Below are 12,527 nucleotides of genomic sequence, written 5' to 3' on the forward strand. Positions count from 1 at the left end.
CAGGGACCCCTCGGAGAGGCCTGAGCCCGCTGTGTCTCCTCACACACCCATGGGGTCACCCAGTAAACTTGAGGCCCAGCTCTCATCTCGCAAACCAGCACTGAGCTCTCCTAAAAGCGGAAGAGTTAGCTGGAAGGGGGCGTATCCTAGCTTCAGCCAGACTCCGCCCATATGAACGACCACGCCTCCTTTCGATCCGTTCGCCCAATAAAGAAGAGCTGGGGGAAATGCGGGAAAATCCGAACACAATAAAAGCGAGAAAAAAAGGGGCGTCCTGCCTTATAAGGCGATGTGCACGCATGCGCAGAACATGAGCTCGGTCCGCCGGGTTCCAATTTGGAATGCGGCCCCGGAGATAGAGCTCAGGGGAGAAGAGCAGCAAGAGCGACGGGACCGGGGCGCCCCACAACTCCGCCCTTCCTCCGAGCCGAGGAGTCAGCCCCCCGGATCCCGGAACTTTGCTGGATGCTCTGATCACGGGACCATGTTGGGGCAACAACAACAACAGCCGCCAGCAACGGCGCCACCGAACAGCTTCTACTACTCCCCGGGAGGGAGCGGCGGAGGGGGGCTGGAGGAGAGCCAGCTGGTGACCTATGTGGAGGAATACATGGAGTGTATGGAGACTCTACCTATGGACATCCAGAGGACCATCTCCGTCCTACGGGAGATCGACACCAAGTACAGAGGTAGGTGAGCCCACCACACACGTGGCCGGGGGTCCCCCTCCTCTATATACAAGGGGGGGACATCACCTCTTATAGGCATTCCTGTACTGCTGGAACCCCCGACACTCGCCGTCCTGTCTAGGTGTCACTCCTGAGCCTCAGTCAGCCATTTTGGAAGCTGGAAGTATGGTGGCACTACAGGTCTCAGCACGCCGTGTGCTTGGGGGGTTTATTGATGTGCTGTGTGTACCATTACTGGCTATGCTGGAAAACTCCAGAAGGGTTTATAGAGTGTATGTGTGTGACCGGAGGAGGACTGGGAGAGCACCATGGCTGTGTGTTACATTCTACCACCGCTTGTATACTGGATACTGACAGGGGCGTCACTTCCGAGGCGGGGCTCTGCCCAGCAACGCCCGCCCCCTTGCCGTGTCGCCTCCTCTGGGCGGGGCCTGCATACCACATGGATAACGTCATGTCATCCACACCCGGGCCTGACATGGCCCGCCCACTCTATACACGGCAGCCTATGGATACACTCGGGACACGCCCCCTCACCCCTCGGGTCACGTCACTTATGGATCCGTGTGTCATCTATTCATCTAATGCAGACACAGCAGCTGTTTATATGTATGGCCTCCATCTCCTCGTTGGGCCTTGTGCACAACGCAGAACAAATAATGCAGCAGATTGAGATAATATATCTGTGTGTATGTGTGTGGGTGTATATATATATATATATATATATATATATATATATATATATATATACAATTTATGTGTGTGATTATATTTATATATAATTAGTGTGTGTGTGTGTACTTTTTTTTTTTTTTTTTTTTACGGGTCTGATCACGGGTGCATTGTTGTCTATGGGACAATGCACACTGCCATGTATAATGCATACATGTGTTCACACCCATGAAGGTTAGATTTGCCTTTTAACGAATGCACATACAGAAGCCTGCCAGGAATTGCACCCTTGGTCTGTAGGAGTGATGTGCAACCCCCCCCCCAGCTTTATCTGTACCTCTCTATGGCCTTTCAGCTTGAAGGTTGGAGGGAGTGTGAATGTACTACAAGCACACTGATCAGCACATTCATAGTCTACAAGTCGGTCCAGGCAGGACTTTGGGGGGGAGATGAACCCCCACCATCTCTTACAAAGAAGGGGGGTGAGGGTTGGGGGGGCTTTATCATGTTGCTCCCTAAAATACAAGTGTAACATGTTGAAAAGGTGAACTTGTCCTTTTTGTAATAGGAAGTTTTAGGCCTCTTTTACACTGATGCGATATATATATAATTTTTTGGCACACAGGATTTTATAATATATATATATATATATATATATATATATATATATATATATATATATATATATAATATATTTATAAAAAAAATTGTTACTGAAGTAAATGCAGACCATTGTTCTTAATGTCTGTACACACAGATGTGTAAACAAGCACAGCAAAAAGGGTGAAAAAACCCCCCCTGCATTTGCTGGACAGTATTTTATGCACATATACATGCAACTGCGTACAAAACCTAGAACACACATTTTACTATACAGCCCACCCTCGCATTTTTATGCTGTATTTTTCTACTGTTAATACATCGGCACCATATACAAATACCCTTTCATCTGAGAGCAGTAAAAAAAAAAAGTTAAATATACATATATCATTTAGAGCTGTATGATTCTGGCTAAAATGAGAATCACATTTTTTTTTTGCTTGAAATAAAGATCACGATTCTCTTGGCGTAACCTCTTTCAAATTGTACAAAAAAATGGGTTAACTTTACTTTTTTTTTTTTTTATTTATTGATAATTAAAAAAAAAAAAAAATTGTGTTTGAAAGACCGCTGTGCAAATACAGTGTGTTATAAAATATTGCAACAACCGCCATTTTATTCTCTAGGTCAGAGATGGCAAAACGTGGCACTACAAATGTTTTGGAACTACATTTTCCATGATGCTCAGCTACACTGCAGAGTGCATGAGCAGCGTGGGGAAAGTAGTTCCTAAACATCTGGGGTGCCAAGGTTCGCCATCACTGCTCTAGGGTCTCTGCTAAAAAGATAATATAGAATGTTTGGGTTCTATACTGATTTTAACAAGTGTCAGGAAAAGGTTTAGTCTTTAACCACTATAAAAGCACACATGTACTGCGACAGGGCGGCTCTATTGCACGAAACTACGTACCTGTATGTTGTTTTGTGTAATATATACAGTGCACGTGTCTGGCGGGCGCAATGTACTGTATGGCCATTACTAGAGGTCGACCATCTGTTAATGCCATCCAGTGCCACCTGCCAATACCATCCAGTGCCACCTGCCAATTCCATCTAGTGCCATCCAGTGCCACCTGCCAATGCCATCCAGTGCCAACTAGTGCCATCCAGTGCCACCTGCCAGTGCTAACTATTGCCAACCAGTGCCATGTGCCACCTGCCAGTGCCAATTAGTGCCACCTGCCAGTGTCACCTTAGTGCCACGTGCCAACCAGTGCCACCTGCCAGTGCCATTCAGTGCCACCTGCCAATCAGTGCCATCTGCTATTGCCAATTGGTTCCATCCAGTGCAACCTGCCAGTGCCAATTAGCGCTACCTGCCAAAAAATAAAAATCGGCCTAAAATATCGGCCACAAAAATCGGCCGCCCCAAATTCTAAATATCGGTATCGACTCGTATCGGTCGACCTCTAGCCATTACCATTCAAGAGGAGTCGATCTAGTGATCAATTCTTCTCGAACAGGAATGTTCAAAAAATTTGCGTTTGACCTGCAGTGCTGATCAATGTATTCTGAGAGCAGAGGAGTGCACACTATCGGAATACAATAGCACAACAGGGAGAATTCCTCCATCCACCTCAACTGTGGAAGGAGGAACCAGTTTGTTTTGTTCAAAGCAGAGTTCCAGGCTTTTTATGTTAAGTCAGCAGCTACAAAAAGTGTAGCTTCTGACTTTTAATAAAGGCACTTACCTGTTCCACAGTCCAGCGATGCGGCCGCCCAGAGCGTCGCTCCTCTCCGCTGCCACCTCCTTTGCCACTCTGGCCACCCGGCCGTGACAGCTTTTGGCTTCACGGCTAAAACGAGAGTTTTGGCCGGGCACATGCGTACATGCTAAACCCAATCTAAGGGTTGGCATAAGGAAGAGACTTCCTTTATGAGGGAGCAAGTGACCTTCTACCTGGATGCAGTGTATGAGCTGCAGTGGCCAACTGCCAGACCCTAAGACAATCACTTGTGGTAGGAGAGAATGTCATCAACCCACTGTAACCTCATTTGCCACAGCCACCATCACATTCAAAGAAGGAGAAAACTGCCACTCCAGGTGAGTGCACTGTGCAATCAATGTCCTCTCAGAACCAAATGGGTGCCGGCAATGCACAAAGCAAAGCACTTGAAGAGGAAATATGGACAGCCGCACACCAAAAAAAACTTGAAAAGGTAGCCTTTAATGGTAAAAGGGAGGAAAAAAGCACTACAAAACACAGCAAGCAGTGGGGTGTATAGCTGATGCGTTTCGCACTAGGGTTCAGTGCTTAGTCATAGCCAGCTATGACTAAGCACTGAACCCTAGTGCGAAACGCGTCAAGCTATACACCCCACTGCTTGCTGTGTTTTGTAGTGCTTTTTTCCTTTTACCATTACCTTTTGACCATCGCATTCAAAGTTTAGATTCCACTTATACAGTTTATGAATGCACTTGGATTAAAGCTGTAGTCCATCTCCTGAAAAGAAAATGCATGCACTCCCATTGATAGAAGTAATCTATATTTTGCATTGAGGCCTGCAGAGTGCAATGGGTGGGTTCCTGCTGACCTTTCACTTTCCCCACTCCTTGTCCCACTCAGCCCTGGCTCTGTATAGAGGTGGGGGACCTACCAGGGCTGAATGACGTGAACACTGGACTACAAGTGAGGTGACTTAACCGCACTTCTGCTCCATTGAGATCTACACATTCCTCTACCATGGTGACAGTTGAGACTTGTAGTCTTCCCACTCACAGATCCGTGTGAATGGATGGCACAACTGTGTGTGTCATGCATAGCCCCTTTTCTTTCATTTAAACAGATGGTACAGGAAGAAAAACTGTTATTTAGGTAAGTTAGGGGGTGGTTTAAGGTTCTGGTGTGGGGAATGTGACCTTGTTTCCTTTTGCCATAAGATATGAATGTTCTGTGTAATTTTTGTAATGCTTTATAGATCTGCCATCGTATAGATATTTATTGTTTTTTTTTAATCTGCAGAGGCCCTAAAGGAGATTGATGAGGTCTCGGAGAAGCATTCGAATGAAAGTGATCCACACCAAAAGAAGCGTTTACTACAGCAACTTCAGAGAGCTCTTATCGTGACCCAGGAACTGGGCGATGACAAAATTCAGCTTGTCGCACAGGTGCTGGAATCAGTAGAAAATAGGACTAAGCAGATTGATGCCCTTGGCAAAGGCTTTTTTGAGCCAGATGAGGGTGAAAAACCTTCTTCAGAAAAGTCCAAATCTGAATGCAATACAGCCGAGCGTTCTACCCGGAGACCTCGCAGGCAGCGCAATAGCGAGAGTCGGGACTTGTGTCACATGGTCAATGGAACAGATGATGGTGACGAGCCACCGAAAGAAAAGAAGGCCAAGTCTTCCAAGAAGAAGAAACGAACCAAAGCCAAGCAGGAAAGGGAGGTGTCGCCGATTCCATTTGTAGTTGACCCCAATGAGCCAACATACTGCTTGTGCAATCAAGTGTCCTATGGGGAGATGATAGGATGTGACAATGAGGAATGTGCCATAGAGTGGTTCCATTTCTCCTGTGTAGGACTTACCTATAAACCTAAGGGCAAATGGTACTGTCCTGACTGCAGAGGGGACAATGAGAAAACCATGAACAAAAACACAGAAAAAACAAAAAGGGACCGGAGGTCAAGATAATATTGTTGCGTGTTTTTTTTTGTGGGTTTCTTGTATAGTTTTCTGGACTTTTTTTTTTGTATGTGGGAACAATGTTTTAGGTATAAGAGATACTAATTTTATTAGCATTGCAATATTAAAATTTGTTATGGCTGTAGTTACGTTTTGTCTTTGTAAGATTCTCTTTAAGGTAAACACAGAAAGAATTGCAGTCAGCCAGTGAGTAAACCACTAAATATTTAATCAAAGTAAAATGTTTGCACAATTTGGTGGTCTGTGCTGCACCAGATTGGAGGACATTAGAATGCAAAGCTTAAAGTGGATGTAAACCCTCACAAATACCCAAAGAAATTAGGAATTCCACTATACATATGCACAGCAGATGATCTTCTGGAAGAAAAATGTACAATATGCAATATCACGTCTGTTAAATTATGATTTCCCTAATGGTAATTGTATAGTATGACCCAATATGCATCCTAGCAACTGGTCTAGGAGCTACATCGCATATGAAGGAGGTAAAGGGGTTGATTTGCTAAAACTGGAGAGTGCAAAATCTAGTGCAGCTGTAAATGGTAGCCAATCGGCGTCTAACTTCATCTTGTTCAATTAAAGGGGTTGTAAAGCTTTTTTTTTTTTTTTTTTTTTTTTTTTTCACCTTAATGCATCCTATGCATTAAAGTGGAGGTTCACCCAAAAAATAAATTTTTAACATTAGAATGAGGCTAATTGTGGGAAGCACAATCGGGTGTTTTTTTTTTTTTTTTTTTAAATCAATGCAGTACTTACCGTTTTAGAGATAGATGTTCTCCGCGGCTTCCGGGTATGATCTTTGGGACTGGGCGTTCCTATTTGACAGCCTTCCGACGGTCGCATACAGTGCGTCACGAGTTGCCGAACGTCGGTGCGGCTCCATACGGCGCCTGCGCACCGACGTTCGGCTACTTTCGGAAACTCGTGATGCGCTGTATGCGACCGTCGGAAGGCTGTCAATCAAATAGGAACGCCCAGTCCCGCAGCCCATACCCGGAAGCCGCGGAGAACATCTATCTCTAAAACGGTAAGTACTGCATTGATTTAAAAAAAAAAAACACCCGATTCTGCGTCACATAATTAGCCTCAAACTAATGTTAAAACATTTTTTTCGGGTGAACCCCCGCTTTAAGGTGAAAAAACACCTTGCACTCTGTGGGCGCAATGCTTTTCCCCCAGCGGCTCTTCATTGAAGATTGATAGCAGCGCATCCATTGGCTCCCACTGCTGTCAATCAAATCAACGATGCAGGGTCGAGTGATACACTCGGCGGCCATAGCCGCTGACTGTATCACGGGAGCGCGCCCCCAAGCTAACCCCCTTGGGAGAGCCTTTCCCAGAGGAGGGGGGGGGGGTTAGCTCTTGCGGGGAGGAGCTGAGAGGTAAGTATGGTATGTTATTTAACCACTTGAGATCCGCGCTATAGACGAAATACGTCCGCAGCGCGGCTCTCAAGTGCCAAGTGGCCGTTTAAAAACGGCCTTTGTGTGCATTACCCGCGCGCGCCACTGGGTGGCGCGCGGCGGGTAAAAACTGTCCCGACGCATCGCCGAAGACCCGATGCGTGTACCTGGCGGCCGCGATGTCCGCCGGGTACACGCGATCGTAGGTGACAGCAGGAACGTGGAGCTCTGTGTGTAAACACAGAGCTCCACGTGCTGTGAGAGGAGAGGAGACCGATCTGTGTCTCTTGTACATAGGGACACAGCATCGGTCCCCTCCCCCAGTCACCCCCCTCCCCCCACACAGTTTTAACACACCCAGGCTACACAGTTAACCCCTTCCTCACCCCCTAGTGTTAACCCCTTCACTGCCAGTCACATTTATACAGTAATTAGTGCATTTTTATATCACTGATCGCCGTATAAATGTGAATGGCGCCAAATTTGTGTCAAAAGTGTCCGATACGTCCGCCGCAATATCCCAGTCCCAATAAAAATCGCAGATCGCCGCCATTACTAGTAAAAAAAAAAAATAATAAAAAAAATCATAATTCTGTTCCCCATTTTGTAGGCGCTATAACTTTTGCGCAAACCAGTCGCTTATTGTGATTTTTTTTTTTTTTTTTACAAAAATACGTCGAAAAATACGTATCGGCCTTAACTGAGAAAAAAAATAGTTTTTTTAAAAAAAATTGGGATATTTATTATAGCAACAAGTAAAAAAAATATATATATTTTTTAAATTGTTGCTCTTTTTTTGTTTATAGCGCAAAAAATAAAAACCGCAGAGGTGATCAAATACCACCAAAAGAAAGCTCTATTTGTGGGGAAAAAAGGACGCCAATTTTGTTTGGGAGCCACGTCGCACGACCGCGCAATTGTCAGTTAAAGCGACGCAGTGCCGGACGCTGAGATTTCGCCTGGGAACGAAGGGGGTTTATGTGCCCAGTAAGCAAGTGGTTAAAATAAATAAAAATAAACCTTTACAACCCCCTTTAAGTTTTGATAAAACAAAAAAAGCTGCAAGCCAATTGGTTTCTATGCAGATCTGCGTCAGATTTTGCACTGTCCAGTTTCAGTAAATTAACCCCATAGTAACACTAGCAAATGAGTGCACTGATTCTCTTGAAGTGTTGGATAAACTCTCATGGTAGCTGTTGCGACTGAATAGGAACACTAATATAAATGTTTCAAAACTTTAGTGTTGTATTTTAAAGCTAAAGTTCAGATATTGTCCACGGCAGCCAATTATCTTAATTGTTTCATTTGAAAAGAGAGCGTAACTTGCTGCTGTGGGCATTGCCTCCCATTTCCTTTTGCTGATGTATGTTGTGCTTTTTCACGTAGAGCGGCTTAGCGAGGGATCTATTCGCTGATCCCCCACTGAGCAGGCGCATGGCCGGCTCCTGTTGGTTGCTTATACAGAGCAGACAAAGCCCTGCTCTTCTCTATTGGCAATCGGATGTAAACGAACCACTTGTCCATTTACTACCATCAATCCGCTAGATCAAGGGTCAATCAACCCTGTCCTCAGGGCCCACCAACAGGCCAGGTTTGCATAAATGATATACAACATTTGCTGCTCGGTGATTGCAGTATTCTAGTCTGCATCTACCCAAAGTAATACATAAAAATCTGGCCTCTTACTGGGCCCTGAGGACAGGGATGCTGACCACTGCAGTAGATGGATGGGGAACAGATCTCCAGATGTGTGTCTTCATTGGATGTTTGCAGGTGTAATACACAGGCTTTTTTTTTTACAGCCGCTGCTTCATAGAATACAATGGAGAGTCCGACTGGGTACACCTGAAAAACTGACAGGCAGACCCAATCAGTCTGCTTGTGTGAAAGGGGCCTTACAATGAAGAAAGCATTTACTACTGCATAATGAGCTGGGTTACAATAGAAAGGAAAATGTATTTTCAAAGGAAAGGCCTTGCATGGTTCATGTGTTGAATCAGATCTTTTGTACCACAGTTGGCTTTATTTAATAATAGCAGCTGTGACTGTTTCTTTAATGGCAAACCTGGAATGGTGAGCTTTAAAGAATAACGGCAGAAATGTTAAAAAAGATTATTACAGACTACATGCACTTCTTTAGCACCTGAGCCTATCTGATGCTTCCCCTCCACGTATCCAATACTTGGATCCTTTGGGGATTGTTTACATCCCTGACTGCAAGTCTCCTACTTCAGGCTGCACTCCTCCCAGGTCTGCCTCACAATTGGGACGACGGCGCTATGGATGTCTATAGTAATGTGCAGGTGCAGCCAGCAGAGGGAGCCTTGCAGCTGACAGTTTCACAATCTGCCCTGAATAGCTGGTGGTGGGTCTGGGCTTGGTCTTCAATGAAGAGGTAGAGTGCTGAAAAATAGAGGCGGGGCTTAGTGCTAACTGCCCCTTTTACCCTAGATTGGGGACAAGTGTTATGTGCACAGAATTCTCTCTGTTTTTTTTTTTTGTTGGTAAAAGTTATTTTAAAGTGGAACTAAAGTCTCAGTTTTAAAGACTACGACTAGGCAGGTTTTAGCAATAAAATAAACCTGTCTGCTCGCAGTCTTTAGAATGTACACATTCCGGGACACAGGTCGTGTGGCGGGATGACTGAACTCCTGTGCAAGCACAAGAGTGAAGTTTGCCCGCACCGGCCAATGAAAAATGGCCCGGCCTCGCACCCAGAAGATGACATTGGCCGTCGGCTCTTTGTAGGAAAGGTAACTATTGTGGACCTTAAGTGTAAAGCATTGTTCATATTAATGCAACCTGAACCGTTTACGTGTAAGGCCCCTTTAACACTTGTGCCTCCAAAGATACATTTCAAGTTGTACCTCACGATTTCCAATGAATATCATTCATATCTGTGCGACTTCAAAGTAGTGCCTGCACTACTTTGATGTGACCATAGACTACACAGGCATTGCTTCAAGTCGCAGCAAAAATCGCACAAGTGTGAAAGGAGCCCAGGTATGATTTTAGAATCTGGGGGATTTACAGTTGCCACTAGGATTGCACTGATTTCAGTATTTGCACAAGTACTCCGAATCACATGCAGTTTCCCACACTTCTGCTGTGTGAACCCAGGCTTGGACTTCAGAGTTCACACAGGAGCGGTGCAGAAAACCGTATGCGACAGGAATCGCACTGCATTCCTGTTTAAATCACATTTATTAAGGCTGGGTTCACACCTATGCGAATTGGATGCAGATTTTCCAATTTGCATGGTAGGAGATTGGGACCGGCTCTATGGAGCCAGTTCGTATATCTCCTGTGCAGGAGTCCTGTGTGTCTTTTGGTCCAAATTCAGGCTAAATCTGACCTGAAACCGTGAACAGGGACATACCAGACCCCTGCTGAGAGCCGCATGTGGCAGTAGTGTGAACCCATTCCTGCCACAAGCTTCAATATGGAAATGTTTGCACGCACTTCAAAATATAGCTGTTTGAGTACTGCAGCCATCGTACTACGTTGTTTCTCCTCTGACATTATATACCTGTGTATGACATGATTCCACCGTACTGTAGCTGGCTGCATGTTATTGATGGTGCAGGAGACCCCTGCTAACATTTTCCATGTTTAGGACAGTTACATTTCACCATGTTAAAGACATTTCTCATAGCCCATATGTAAAGTAATTCATATTATAGTTTAGTCAGTGTTCCTTTAACTTCTTGAGACCCGCGCTATAGCCGAATGACGGTAACAGCGCGGATCTGAATATCCAACTGGATGTCAATTGACGTCCGCCCCTTTGGGCGTTCCCCGCGCGCTCCAGAGCGCACAGCGGGGTAACTCTGTGTTGGCCGTGTCCCTTGGACACAGCCAATTACAGATCGCCGCAAACGGCCAATCAGAGTGGCCGTTTGCGATGCGATCTGTGCGGCCAATGAGAGATGATCTCATATGTAAACATATGAGATCATCTCTCATTGCCGGCTCACACAGAGACAGCGTCCTGTCTCTGGAGAGGAGACCGATCTGTGTCCCTTGTACATAGGGACTCAGATCGGTCACTCCACCTACAGTTAGAACACAATGCAGGGAATACATTTAACCCCTTCCTCACCCCCTAGTGTTAACCCCTTCAATGGCAGTCACATTTATACAGTAATTAGTGCATATTTATAGCACTGATTGCAGTATAAATGTGAATGGCGCCAAAAATGTGTCAAAAATGCTGCCATAACGTCGCAGTCCCAATAAAAATCGCAGATCGCCGCCATTTCTAGTAAAAAATAATAATTCTGTCCCCTATTTTGCAGGCGCTATAACTTTTGCGCTTATTGCGATTTTTTTTTTTTTTTACCAAAAATATGTAGAAGAATACGTATCGGCCTAAACGGAGAAAAAAAAGTGTTTTTTTTTTTAATTGGCATATTTATTATAGCAACAAAATATTGTATTTTTTTTTCAAAATTGTAGCACTTTTTTGTTTATAGCGCAAAAAATAAAACCGCACAGGCGATCAAATACCACCGAAAGAAAGCTCTACTTGTGGGGAAAAAAGGACGTCAATTTTGTTTGGGAGCCATGTTGCATGACCGCGCAATTGTCAGTTAAAGCGACGCAGTGCCGGAAGCTGAAATTTCACCTGGGCAGGAGGGGGGTATATGTGCCCAGTAAGCAAGTGGTTAATAGACGCTTTACTCCGTACAAAACTATTTTATTATAATTGATACTGAGATAACAAATATCTGTCAATTGTATGCATACAACTGTCATGTGATTATTGATACAATTTCAGATTATGTGCCTGCCAAATGAAAGTGGTGTTTTGTTTCTTTTAATGAAAGAATCTTTCACATGGGTGCCTCTGCTTGCTCAGTGGGTGATCGATCCGCTAATCCCCGCTTAGCAGATGGGTGTAGGACCGTCTCAGCTCACTGTGCAGAGTGGAGATGGACCCAGCCCTGCCCTATGGGGAAACTGGGTGAAAAATGACCGCCTGTCCATTTTTACCGATTATATCTGATCCACCAGATGGATGGATTTGGTGAACAAGATCGGATAGTGGCAGATGCCAGCGGACAGAATTGGATAGCGGAGGATGACTGCTGACAACCACCCCTTCATTGGGGTGAATGGAGGGTCCAATTAGGTCTGCCTGAAAACCTGATAGGTTGACCTGATCGGACAGCCTGTGTGAAAGGGGCTTAAGCCATCTGAATATGTGGAAAAAGCCCCCTAGTACTGCAGCTAGGAAGCAGGAAGTTTTCTACAAGGGAGATCTGGGAGGGGGAGTACAATGGAGCATTTTTCAATGACTGTATAAAGATGAATGAGCGAAGGACCCCCCTCCTCCCTGTGCTGCTGCCAAGAAACAGCATGTGCTCTTTTTTCCTTTTATATTCTATAGTGTAAGAACAATGTGCAAAAGTGCTCAGAAACAATCATTCCATTTTCTGACTACACTCAACTGGCAAGCTCTTCCAATTAAGGACTGTTTTAATACACAATGGGGTTGAATTACTAAAGGCAAAT

The 12,527-nt window shown here is 45.0% G+C and overlaps 1 protein-coding gene across 1 annotated transcript; it reads left to right on the forward strand.

Moving 5' to 3' along the window:
* The first annotated feature begins 218 nt into the window (after positions 1 to 218).
* ING2 (inhibitor of growth family member 2) lies at positions 219 to 5,735 on the forward strand. The gene is made up of 2 exons (XM_040333972.1): positions 219 to 689; positions 4,925 to 5,735. The coding sequence occupies exons 1-2, from the start codon at positions 290 to 292 to the stop codon at positions 5,593 to 5,595; spliced, it is 1,071 nt and encodes a 356-aa protein (XP_040189906.1). The 5' UTR covers positions 219 to 289; the 3' UTR covers positions 5,596 to 5,735.
* Positions 5,736 to 12,527: the final 6,792 nt, after the last annotated feature.

Source organism: Rana temporaria, chromosome 1, assembly GCF_905171775.1.
Source record: "Rana temporaria chromosome 1, aRanTem1.1, whole genome shotgun sequence".
Taxonomy (NCBI): domain Eukaryota; kingdom Metazoa; phylum Chordata; class Amphibia; order Anura; family Ranidae; genus Rana; species Rana temporaria.

Coding starts and splice junctions, on each gene's coding strand:
- ING2 (XM_040333972.1), top strand. CDS start 290: ATGTGCACGCATGCGCAGAACATGAGCTCGGTCCGCCGGGTTCCAATT. Junction 690..4,924: donor GATCGACACCAAGTACAGAG/GTAGGTGAGCCC, acceptor TTTAATCTGCAG/AGGCCCTAAAGGAGATTGAT.